Genomic DNA, 11450 nt, shown 5'->3' with positions numbered 1-11450 from the left:
AAAAGTGAGTTACTGATTTTATTTTTTTCCCTCATAGCAGATGGGGGAATCAAATCTACTGATGCTGGAAGATTGTTATGAGCTAAGGCTACCACAATCCAAATTCCCTTAAACGTGTCCCTTTTCTTCAGCTGAACACTTTCTGTCCAGACGGGAGAGAGACTACTGGCTGCTTGGCTTCTGTGTCCACGTGCCAGAAACCCTGTGCTGCCGGCCTTTGCTATGTGTGTGCCGTACCTTGGCACTGCCCAGGCAGCCTGCTGGACTCCCAGCTCCATGTCCACTGCACAGGGGTCCGTTTCTGTCTCACTGTATAGGAAATCTTCTGCGACGAGTTGATAAACTGCAGTAACTTGACAGGTTAAAGCTGTGTGTGCTTTATTTTAGATCACATATGACTTACATGAGAGGAAAACTTTCGTATTTTGCCCTGGTACTGGAAGTGGCAGAGTTACGGTTCAGCCAGCTTCCAGTTTTTTTTCCCTTCTGATGTCACGCTTTTTTTTTTTCCTTTCCTAATTTTATTCCTCTGGGTTGGAATCTTGGCCCCCATGAAAACAAACAGAACAAATTTTTCACTTTTTCCCTTCTTGAATTCCTTAAATGTTAGTAAATTTCCCCAAGGTGTTTATATTTTTTCTATTAGAACATTTGCATATGTTCATATGTTGCCAAAATGGGCTTCTATGCTACTCTGCTCCCAAGATATGCAGTAGATAAAGGGTTTTACTGCATCTTTTCACATCTAAATGTTAATGCTTTGTTATGGATCCACATCTCATTGATATTTCTCTCCTGATAATGTAATGCAGTGTTGAATGTTCAGACACTATGACAACGATTAGTAAAAGAACTTCCTTTACCTGCTGCTAGTTTGTAGAGAAAGGTTCTTTTAGCAGCCTTCTTTTTAACCTGAATTCAGAAGGAAAGGAACCTAAAAGTTACCACAAACAGCTCGTGTATACTTAATAACATTTTTAGGCCTGATGTGTCACATGGGATTGAAGTTACTGTTATCTCACCAAAGCCACCCTTTTCAACAGTCAAGGTGAGTGGTAATGTATTAAACTTAAATAGGATTTGTTCACAACTGGGTACTCTGGCAGGGAGCAAGAGCTTCCTGTGTGGTTGGTTATTGTTAAAAAGCAGAAAATTATTTCGGAATCACAGTATCATTACAGTTCAAAGTGACCTCACGAGGTCTTGTCTTTTCCTGCACAAAGCAAGGTTAATGCTGAACTTAGGCCAGGCTACTCTGGGCTTTGCCCAGCTGGGTCTTGAAAACCTCCCAGGATGGAGATTCTACAATTTCTTTAGTTTCTTGTCCCAACACTTGCTTAGCCTCAAAGCAATTCCACTCCACTCCCCAACCCCGTCCTCATAGCCAGCCGGAACCCCATTTCAAATTATGACCACCGAGTCTCATTTTCCTGTAACGCACTTCAGTTACACTCTTCTTGGTAATCTTCACTTAGGTGTTGAAAGGTTGCTACTAGGTACCCCTAAACTTTCTTAATTAATGCCAACTTTTGAGAGGAAGAAACATCAGAGTAATTTTAAGGCCAACCACTGAGCCGCGGGGCTATCAGGCGGTGTGTGATATGGTGTGTGATAATGAGAACTTCTGTAGACTTTTTGGGACTATTTGAGATGCTGGTGCAGGCACCTGAGCAGGTAAATTAATTCCCCTCAGACACTGCGTCAGCCGTTTCCAGTGTAGGTTTGGAAGTGTTAGGTCGGTCCAACAGGGTTTTCACAGGCCACTCGCTAAAGACCTGAGTGCAAGTTCAAGCTGAATTTGGATGAAGAGCAAAACAGACATAGTTCTTTGCAACCGGAGCACTGGGTTAAATCTGAATTCCCTGCTCACATTTCTGATGCAGACAATCTCCCCCTAGGAGCCTTTATAGACTCAGTGACATCAATCTGCGCATCCATAATTACAGTCTACATGCTATTACAAGGCAGCCTTGCACAAAAGCTCAGGCAGTCCTGGGAGAATCATCTAGGCCTACAGCGAGCTCCATCACAGAAAATGCAAATCTCTTCACAGATAAGACACATCTTCCTCCACATATAGACTAACTAACTCACACCCACCTTGCTAATAACAGGCTCTACTTCTCTTCAGCAAGATTACACAAAATTAACTAGCAGATCCCACAAGAATATTGGCAATATGCTATAATTCGAGGTACATGCATTCTGGGAATTGCTGCAAAGAAGGAGACTGTGGACAAATAAAAATGATATCTAGGGAGGGACAGAGATCGACATAAAAAAAATTAATGTCATTTTTGTTTAGTTAGCCATGCAAAATGTAAGAGCAAAAACACAGTAATACCAATAACTTAACCTTTACACAAACACCACTTTTTTTTTCCCCTTGGAAAAAGTGTTCCAAATACTAGAAAAGTACCAATTATCCGTCTAACAAGGTGGTATGTAAAGAAATAGCACTGCTATGTGAAATAAGGTGTGTGAGCAAAACCTGTACTTTACAGTTGGACATCTTTATCCCAGTCAAGGGAGGATAAATTCTTATTCAAAATACAATTTTTAATACAGTTAACAGTTTTGATTAAGGACAAGGACTCTGTATGTAACACCTCTGAAATGCAGCCACTGTGGCTGCAGGGAAACTGGCAGAATGCACGCTTCCACAAAATTACAGTGACAGAGCAGCAATTTACCTATCGGCTTGTGTTTTTCAAGGGTTTGTAAGGGTTTACTGACACCGCAAGGGTCACCAGTTGGGCCTAGTGGGTTATGTCTCCTCTGTACCACCCTTGGCCAGTGACCAGCCTGTATGGCGGGAGCCCTCCTTGGAGAGGGTCCTTCACCCAATGTGGGCCTACCTGGAGCGAGCCGCTGGAGCCTGGTGCTTCAGCTCAACGCCCGCCCGGCCTGGAGGGGAGAAGAACGAGTTAGTGGAAAGGTGAGAGGTGAAGCCATTAGAAACCCGGGGAGCGCAGCCCAGAGCGAGAACCAAGAAGCTATTACCCGCGCAGCGCTTGAGGCGGGTGAATGTGGCCGAGAAGCGGCCACAAGGAGCCCGACGTGGTGGCCCCGGTCCCGGCTCCCCCTGCCCCCGGCCCCTCCAGTCAGGGCGGGCAGCGACCGCTCCTCGTGCCCCGTCCCCCGCCCTCGCGCCCACTAACGGTCCCCGCGGCCGCGCGCCGGCCCCTCTGCAGCCGAGCCCGCCCTGCGGCCGGCGCCTCGCACAGCGCGTCCCGCCGGCCAGCGGCCCGCGGCGGAGCCCGCCCCAGCCCCGCCGCCTTTGTTCCCCCCGGGAAGGGCCGCACTCATGGCGGGAGCGCGGGGAGCTCCGCCGCCGCGGGAGCTGCGGGGCCGGCGGCCGGCCGGCAACGGCGGCCGGGGCCCGGGGCGGTGAGCGGCACTGGTGGCCGGGGAGGGCGCTGTGCGGGGCGGCGGGGCCTGGCAGCCCCGGCGGCGGGCGCCGAGCGAGGCAGGCGCCCGCAGCCCACGGGGACCCTGCCCGGCGCGGCTCGGCGCTCTCGCTCACCCCCCGGGCGGCGGCCCTCCGCTTGCCAGGGCCCGCCTCGCCCGGCCCCCGCCGCGGGCCGCCGCGGAGCCCTCCCGCACCCAAACTTTGCAAAGTCTGGCAGCTCCGCTGCTGGGGCGGCGGCGGCGGCCACGGCTGCGGCGGGCGGGGGCGGCGGCGGAGGAGGCGGGGGCGGAGGGGGCGGGGTGCGGGCCGGCGGCGGCGGCAGCAGCATCATCAAAGAGCCCCGATTCTTGCCGCCCTGGGAGCCATGCGCTGCTGTCTGTAATGTCAGCGGAACAGGAGAAGGACCCCATCGCGCTGAAGAGATCCCGAGGTACGGGTAGGGCCGGGGGGGGGTGGCCGCTGCTCGGGCCTAACTCCCGTGAGGAGAGCCGGGATGCGCCCACCGGCCCGGCCCCACCGCCGCTGCCCGCCGGGCTGCGGGCCGGGTCGCCCGCGGTCCCTCCCTGCGGCTGGCGGCGGCGGCGGGGCGGGAGCCGCGCTAAGTTTGCACGGTGGGGCCCGGCCCAGCCCCGCGGGTCCCCCCGCAGCCTCCGGGCCTTGAAATGGCAAACCGGGGGACTGGTCGTGCCCGCAGATGTGCCCCGCCAGCGGAGGCGTGCGGGAGCGCGGCGGGGTCTCCTGTGTCTTTCTGGCTGTGCTGGCCATTAGTATGCGGCGTGCGTACTGCTGGTGCAAGGGAATACGGCGGCGGTGCCACATGTCCGAGTTAGGGTTGATGCAGAGCCCATAAATTACACTTGAGTGTTCGCTTCTCTACCTTGGGTCTGGCTCTTGGGCTTGATTCTGGTTGGGGGGTCGTTTTTTCCCTTTTCAGGAAATGAAAAATTTATCGAAATATTATTCTTTAATAGCACCACTGTTGTATGCCTCTAGTGAGGTTTGGAGTATCCGTTTCTTTGAGATGTGTAAGGAGAAGGGTAGAAATACGGCATCTCTTCCGACTTCGGCTGGGCAACTGACTTTAATGGCAGTAGCCCCTCAGTCTATGTGCAGTTGTGGTGTCCTTATAGTCCTTAAAACCAGAAATGCGTTTCTGAATGAAATAACGAAAGACGGTAAGGTGACCGAGTGGGTGAAAATCATGGCAAAATGATAAGATCTGCAATTTATTGTTTCTCTTTTCCTCACGTCCTGTTTTGCCCCTGGAATTCTTTTGTTCTTGATGTTTTAAGCTTTTTTATGGTTGGGGAAAGGTGTGGATTCTGCTATGCATATTGTCATTGATTTACAGTTTGCTTTTCTAAAACTGCTCTAGTAACAGCTGGATTGCAACCTTGAGAATGAGAGAATGAAAATATGCAGCAGTGTTACGAAGGAGACTGGGATTCATTAGACTCCTTTACTCTAAGCCCTGATTCTGCAAATATTTAAGCACATACAGTTCCACATGCCTGAGTTACCCACCGAGTTCCATGCGATTACCGCTTAATATCAAAACTGTTTACAGTTTCGGGGCCACAGAATCCGTAGCAGGCTCACCAAATCTGGTTGAAATTAGACTCTTTTTAGTTTTCTGTCTACAATGAAAAGTTTATTCGGCTATTTATGTTTCTTGGGAAAACGTTCTCACTGAGATAAAGCACTGTTTAAAAAGACTCTGGCATTCATCCTGTAAAAACCTAGACAGAGATTTGTTAGTGAATATGAAAATGCTCCATAGTGGATTGGCAGTATGCTCAGTATGGCATAAATTACACGCAAAATCATAATCTCTTAATGTGTAAACAGAACTACAAGTTGCAGTTCTCCACTGAAAATGTCTGTCTTGTGTGCGTATGAAGTGAAAAAGAATACAGGAATTATTTCTTTTCCTTTTCCCAAAAGTAAATGACTGAAATACGTTTTACCTGTTCATAAATAAGGGAATAGTTATCAGATACGTATTTATATCTCTAGATCCATTACATATATGATGTTCCAGTCAAAAGGATTGTATTTTTTTGCTGGAAAATTAGCCTCAGACAATGAAATAATTTTTAGCGCTCTTGGTGCAGCATTCCATAATGCTCGGTACACCTTTTAATGCAAGTCTGTGTGGTAGGTACCAAAAGTGACTTTCTGGAAAGTTTATTTTGGCTGCATGAAAATGACCCTTATTCACTTTTTTTTTGGAGGCATGCTAGGACTAACATTCTGTTTCCTTTCATGTATAAATTAAATCATTATAAAATCCACAGGGAAAATATAAATTCGTAGAGCTAAATTAAATCATTGGCCTCACACAGTGAGAACTGAAAATACAAAAGCTTTGTAGCTTTCCAGACGTAGGACTCTGTTCTGCAAACCATATGAATGGCTTCACCCAGGTAATTCATTCATGTGGAAATTGGTGGAACTTGTCACTGGAATTCTAATATTCATATGCTTGTGTTTTTGAGGAATTAAGCAAATTATATAATTATAATTTTATAAAGTTTTAATTTTGCTACTATAAAACAGCACTTGCATGTGATCCTCAGTATTCTGCTCGATCACAGATTTATTAATGTCTCTGCTGCTAGTGTTGAATTTATTAAAAGAAACCTGGATGTTTGTAATATTTTGGTAGCAGTGGTTAACGTTTATGTATTAAGAGTACAGGACCGTGAACAGGAGTGTATTTTATGCAGTTGTGAGGAATGGTGTTCACATTACAATCTCCCACTGAATTTATGATAAATGTATAGGAATGCTGGAGAGGAAGCTAATGGAAAGTGCAGGGACAGTTTTGAGCAAATAGTTTATCAAGAAGATGATTTGTAGAGTTGAAATTTAAGGGAGATCTGTCATCATTCTTTATGTAAAACTTTACGCTGTGATTATTTAGTATCTATGGTCAATGCAGTGGCACTACTTCATAGCATGCTAAGTATATGCAGGATTTTGTATTCTAAATCAAGGCAAAAAGGTGGTTTCTTCTTGTTTTAAGAGTAATCCCTAGTTAGTCTGGTGGTGGATTATACCGTGATATGCTATGCTCAAGCATGAGTTATTTTCAGAACATGATCGTGACATCATGCCCTAGTCTTTGAAATTCAGACTTAAAATTTGATAGGTGTGGATTTGGGATGTCCACAGATCTTCCTTATGTATAATGAAAAATGAAATTAAATTTCAATAGTGACGGCCTAAGCCAAAAGGAAGTTAAAGCAGAAGCAGAACTGGATTCTTACTTGAGGTAGGACTGTTAAATTCCCTGAAACCTCAAAAAAGGAGCAGGGGAGGAAGGAAGTGCTAGGTGTGAAAATTTGTCAGACCTCCTTTGATCAGGAGTATTTGAAATAACTGTTTGATATTTCAGTCTGTATACAGTAGGTCCGCTTCTTCCCTGTGAGAAGAGATTTTGTGTTACTTTACTGAATAGTCCTAAAGATGTTTCAGCTGTCTGCTGGGAATACTTGTCTAACGTAGAGCAGTCTCATGTCATACGTTATGCTTCTTAGCATAATACTATTAGTAATTCACAGTTATCTTCAGGTTGCCTTTGGTAATAAAAACAAACCCGTGTGTTGCATCTTGATAAAGTTTGACTTGTATTCTGAATATGAGTTTTAAACAAAGAACAGAAAAAAAAATTATATATACAGTAACAGTCTAGAATATTAAGAAGTGGGCAATGCAATGTAAAAATTTTAAAGAGCAAATAAGCTATTATTTTAATGGACCTGGGAAAAAATGAATTAATACACAGTTTCTTAATGTAATGGTGTTAGTATCTTAACACGTGTTGCTCTCATGTCACCTGAAAGTGATTTTCATACTTCAGCTCAGGGTTTTCTTTGCATTCCCATATGATGGGAAATCTACTTGAGCCCCCATAAAGGTAGGCCAACTGGGATAATAAGGAATGTGCTAGAATCTTTTTGTTGTTGTTGTTTTTTGTTTGTCTACAGTCTAACTAGAATTTTAAAAATGAAAGCCACGTTTTATACAACTTTGAGAGCTTGTCCCAGTATTACAAAAGGTGGAGAAGAATCCCAGGTGAAGTACAGATATCTCTTTGTATTGCTCAGAGTCATGTCTGATTGAGTAACCCATAAAATGAACATTCTTTACTTCATTTTGTGCCGGAGCAGCCACGCTCGATTATTCTGTGAGGTTTCTGCAGAGTAGGGCAGGTTCACTTAGAGCCCCTCTCATTTTTGCCAGGTGTCTTTTTGTTTGATCAAGTCTTGCATTTAGTGAAATTCCGATCTGATAAACTGGAAATCTGTCTAAACAACATGGCAGGTTTTCAGTGGTTTTCATTCATGCATCTACTACTGTTTGTTTTTTCCTTCATGGTGTATTGTAATGCACTGTTGTATATCAGTACAGTTAGTTTGATAAATGCTATGCCTGTGTAAGTGAAATAGGAGGTGAATCTTAGGCAGGATTTTAAGCAGTTCTTTCAAAAATTTTATGCATTATGCAAACAAGAAATACTTAGCTGGTGAAGGGGAGATGTTAAGAACCGAGGGACAGACAAACATAAAATAAATGGAAATATTTATTCAAACTGCAATGAGCATGAATTGGACATTAAAGTGGTAATGGAGTAAGATAGCTGTATCCGAGGTATGTTAACTTTTACCTCCAGATGTTTTCTAGGACTTGCAATGTAAGGCACCAGAATTAATGCAAGTACAGTATTTGTAACAGATATCTGTTGCTATGACAGACGGAAGTAAACTTAAATACAGTCTGTAAGAAAACTAATGCAGTATTGTCCTGATTGAAATTTTGTAGGTGGTGACAGTGGATTGGATGGGTTAGGAGGACCAGGAGTACAACTTGGAAGCCCTGATAAGAAAAAGCGCAAAGCAAATACACAGGTAAATTCCCTTTGGTTCTTTGTGATTTCTAATAAATAGTGCACTCAGATGTTGTTTGCTGGTATGACTGTCTCGCATTGTTCAGAATATCAGTCTGTTCTCACAAACAGCAGTTACATACAAAAAATATTTCAGTTGTACTGTGAAGTTGAAATCTTCATAATACTAGTTATCCTCACTGAAGTTATTTTAATCTCTGTAGGTTGCCAAAGACCTTTAAAGAGAGGAGCACAGTGAGACTGCAACAACTTGTGTTTTACCATATGGATGTAATTCTGAGACAGACTTTCTTTTAATGACTTTGTAGCCATTGGTAGAAATCTGTACAGCATGAGTAGTTGCCATGAGACTACTTTTCTTCATACTTTTATTCCTAGATGTGTAGGTTTGTGGGCTAATGGATCAGTTCAGTTTGCTAATGTTTTGACCATACTCTTGGCATATTCCCCAAGTGATTTTCAAGCAAAAGCTGTGAGGCAGGTTCGGCTCCTTTCCAGTGAATCCCTGCAATTTGGCATTTCTATACAGTTTCTGTTTCCAGAAAAAGGAAGCCTGAGTACAAAACATCTAAAGCAATTAGATATCTGTAGTGCAGAATTTTCCTTTGTGTGTTCATTTAGCTTTGAATGAGAGTATCTGTTAATTTGGTACTGCCCGGTGAGAGTAATTTTATTTATGTAGGTCAAACATCTACTTTCTGTTAGGCCTATCCAGATCCCATTGAGATGTGGATCTGTTCTCTTAGTTTTTGTTTTGTTCTAAAGTAGTCATGGTGAGAAATACTCGGTTAATTTAATGGTTTCAGACTCCTTCCGGGTGGAGCTTTCCTCTTTTTCTGGAATGATGACAAATGTAGAGGGCACGCAGATTAGTTTCGTTTCTTTTCTTTTCTTACCAGGTTCAAAATTTGCAGCACAGCAGAAATTTTTTTTTTTTTTTTGGGGGGGGAGAGTTCAGTTGAAGTTTATTAGCATTTAGGAGGAAATGCTTCCTGTGAACACAGTTAGCTTGAGGGTGAACCAGCTAGATGTTCCCCACAGGCTAGTCTACAATTGAATTTCATTCTATAGCCTCTCTGATGACATTTAAACAGCCTCTGGGCTCCATTAAACACTTGGTTATGCTCTGTAGCCAGAAATCCTTGTATTTTATACCTACTGACTATGCTTTGCAGACTGTCCACAAGCACTGAATGCTCATAAGGGACACCTCTGTTTGGTACACAGAATATAGAAAATTCCTACATGCAGACTTCTATATTTTATATACCTTTTTTTTAGGGTTTGTAGATTGTCATAGAAGTGGGGTGTCTTAAGACACGTATATTCAGTAAAATGAACCCAAAATAAAACTAAGGAAATGCTTCAAATCTGCTCTTCAATGTTTGGAAAGATTTTATGCATGTGTTTAAGTGACAAATGGCTTTCTGTTTTGTTGCTTTTCTTATGTAAAAGATTAAGAACTAAGTCACACATCAAGTAGTATTTTCAGAAGCATGGTTGTGCAACTGCACAATTTTTAAAACACTGAGATTACAATAAATCATCATGTTGCCTGGAGCCCAAACTCCTCTCTTGCCTCTGTACTGAAATTTCAGACAGCCTGGCAGGGTACAGCGGGTGAGCTTTACAAAACAGCTGAACAGTTCTTTTAGCAGTAGTGCTGTTAATCCAGGACCTTTGAGGTTGGCCTGTCTTCCAGGGAAATACTAAAACTAATTTAAATGTTGTATTTAAAATATTTTTAGGGATCATCATTTCCTCCTCCATCTGAATATGCTCCACCGCCGAATCCAAGCTCTGACCACCTTGTAGCTGCAAATCCATTTGATGACAACTATAATACTGTGTCTTATAAACCACTTCCTTCAGGAAATCCGTATTTTAGTAATCCTGGTTATCCTGGCTTTGGAGGCTATAACACTTTCAGAATGCCACCTCACATGCTGCCTAGAGTGTCCTCGCCATATGGTGGTTCTTACTCTCTTAGAAACCAACCACATCCCCTTCCTCAAAACCCTGTGGGAATGGGTTTTAGCCGACCCCACTCTTTCAGCTTCGGTCCACATGATAACCCAGGTTTTGGGAATCAACCACCTTACAGTAGCGGTCAGATAAATCAAAATGTCAATATGCCTAGTCAGCATTTCAGACCAAATCCTGGTGAGAACTTTGGTCATTCTGGTCAGATACCTCACCCTGATGTGCCATCTAACTTTGGTCCTGGAAACAATCCAAATTTCCCAAATTCTCAGCTAGAGTCAAACCATTCTTTTGTTCCTCCACCAAACACGTACAACCAGACAAAATCATCAGCACAAAAGCAAGACTTTAGTCAAGGTGCAAGCAAAGCATCCAGCCAGAACACTGCTGCTCATCAGCATCATCACAGGACAGAGGACATTGTGGGTCAAGGTAACAGTGACCTCAAAAATGTTACTCGAAACAATGTGGTAAATCAGGATAATAGCCATTCTAATAGCGCTGATAACACTAATGCTGGTCATTCAAATGGGACTCAGAGTAAGTCCCGCCAGCCTCGAGGTACTGCTGAAGGATGCAACTCTGAAAAGAGTGGCAAAACAGCCCTTCATCCCAGTCGTCATGGTCACTCATCCTCTGAACCCGTCTATCCATGTGGAATTTGTACACATGAAGTTAATGATGACCAGGATGCCATCCTCTGTGAAGCCTCTTGTCAAAAATGGTTTCATCGGATCTGTACAGGCATGACTGAATCAGCTTATGGCCTTCTTACAGCAGAAGCATCGGCCGTATGGGGCTGTGATACTTGCATGGCTGACAAAGATGTCCAGTTAATGCGTACAAGAGAGACTGCAGGACCACCTGCATTGAATACGGACGGCTAACAACGTGAATTGGTGGTAGTGGTTGAAATACTTGCTATGAAGATTTGGTTACAAATTGGGTACTTCACTTTCTGCAGACAATCAGTTGTGTTTGATTGCTGTCGTCTTTTTTCCCTTTTCTGTTTTCACTTATAAACTTCCATCTCGGCTTTTGTACTCTTTGTTTTATGTGTGCAAATGTTTTACAGGATGGAATGTTTTTTGTTTCCGATTAAACCGTAAAACATAACTGACAACTGATCACAAGTAGGATGTG

At 43.8% G+C, this 11450-nt stretch overlaps 1 protein-coding gene across 1 annotated transcript; it reads left to right on the top strand.

Annotated features, from left to right (window-relative positions):
* The first annotated feature begins 3793 nt into the window (after window positions 1–3793).
* Window positions 3794–11194, top strand: PYGO1 (pygopus family PHD finger 1). Its single transcript, XM_074156506.1, has 3 exons — window positions 3794–3842; window positions 8240–8325; window positions 10073–11194. Exons 1-3 carry the CDS (start codon window positions 3794–3796, stop codon window positions 11192–11194), a joined length of 1257 nt encoding a protein of 418 aa, XP_074012607.1.
* Window positions 11195–11450: the final 256 nt, after the last annotated feature.

The sequence above is a fragment of the Numenius arquata genome, chromosome 11 (assembly GCF_964106895.1).
Source record: "Numenius arquata chromosome 11, bNumArq3.hap1.1, whole genome shotgun sequence".
Taxonomy (NCBI): Eukaryota; Metazoa; Chordata; class Aves; order Charadriiformes; family Scolopacidae; genus Numenius; species Numenius arquata.
The sequence above is the reverse complement of the archived record's forward strand: the minus strand, read 5'-3'. Positions and strand labels throughout refer to the sequence as shown.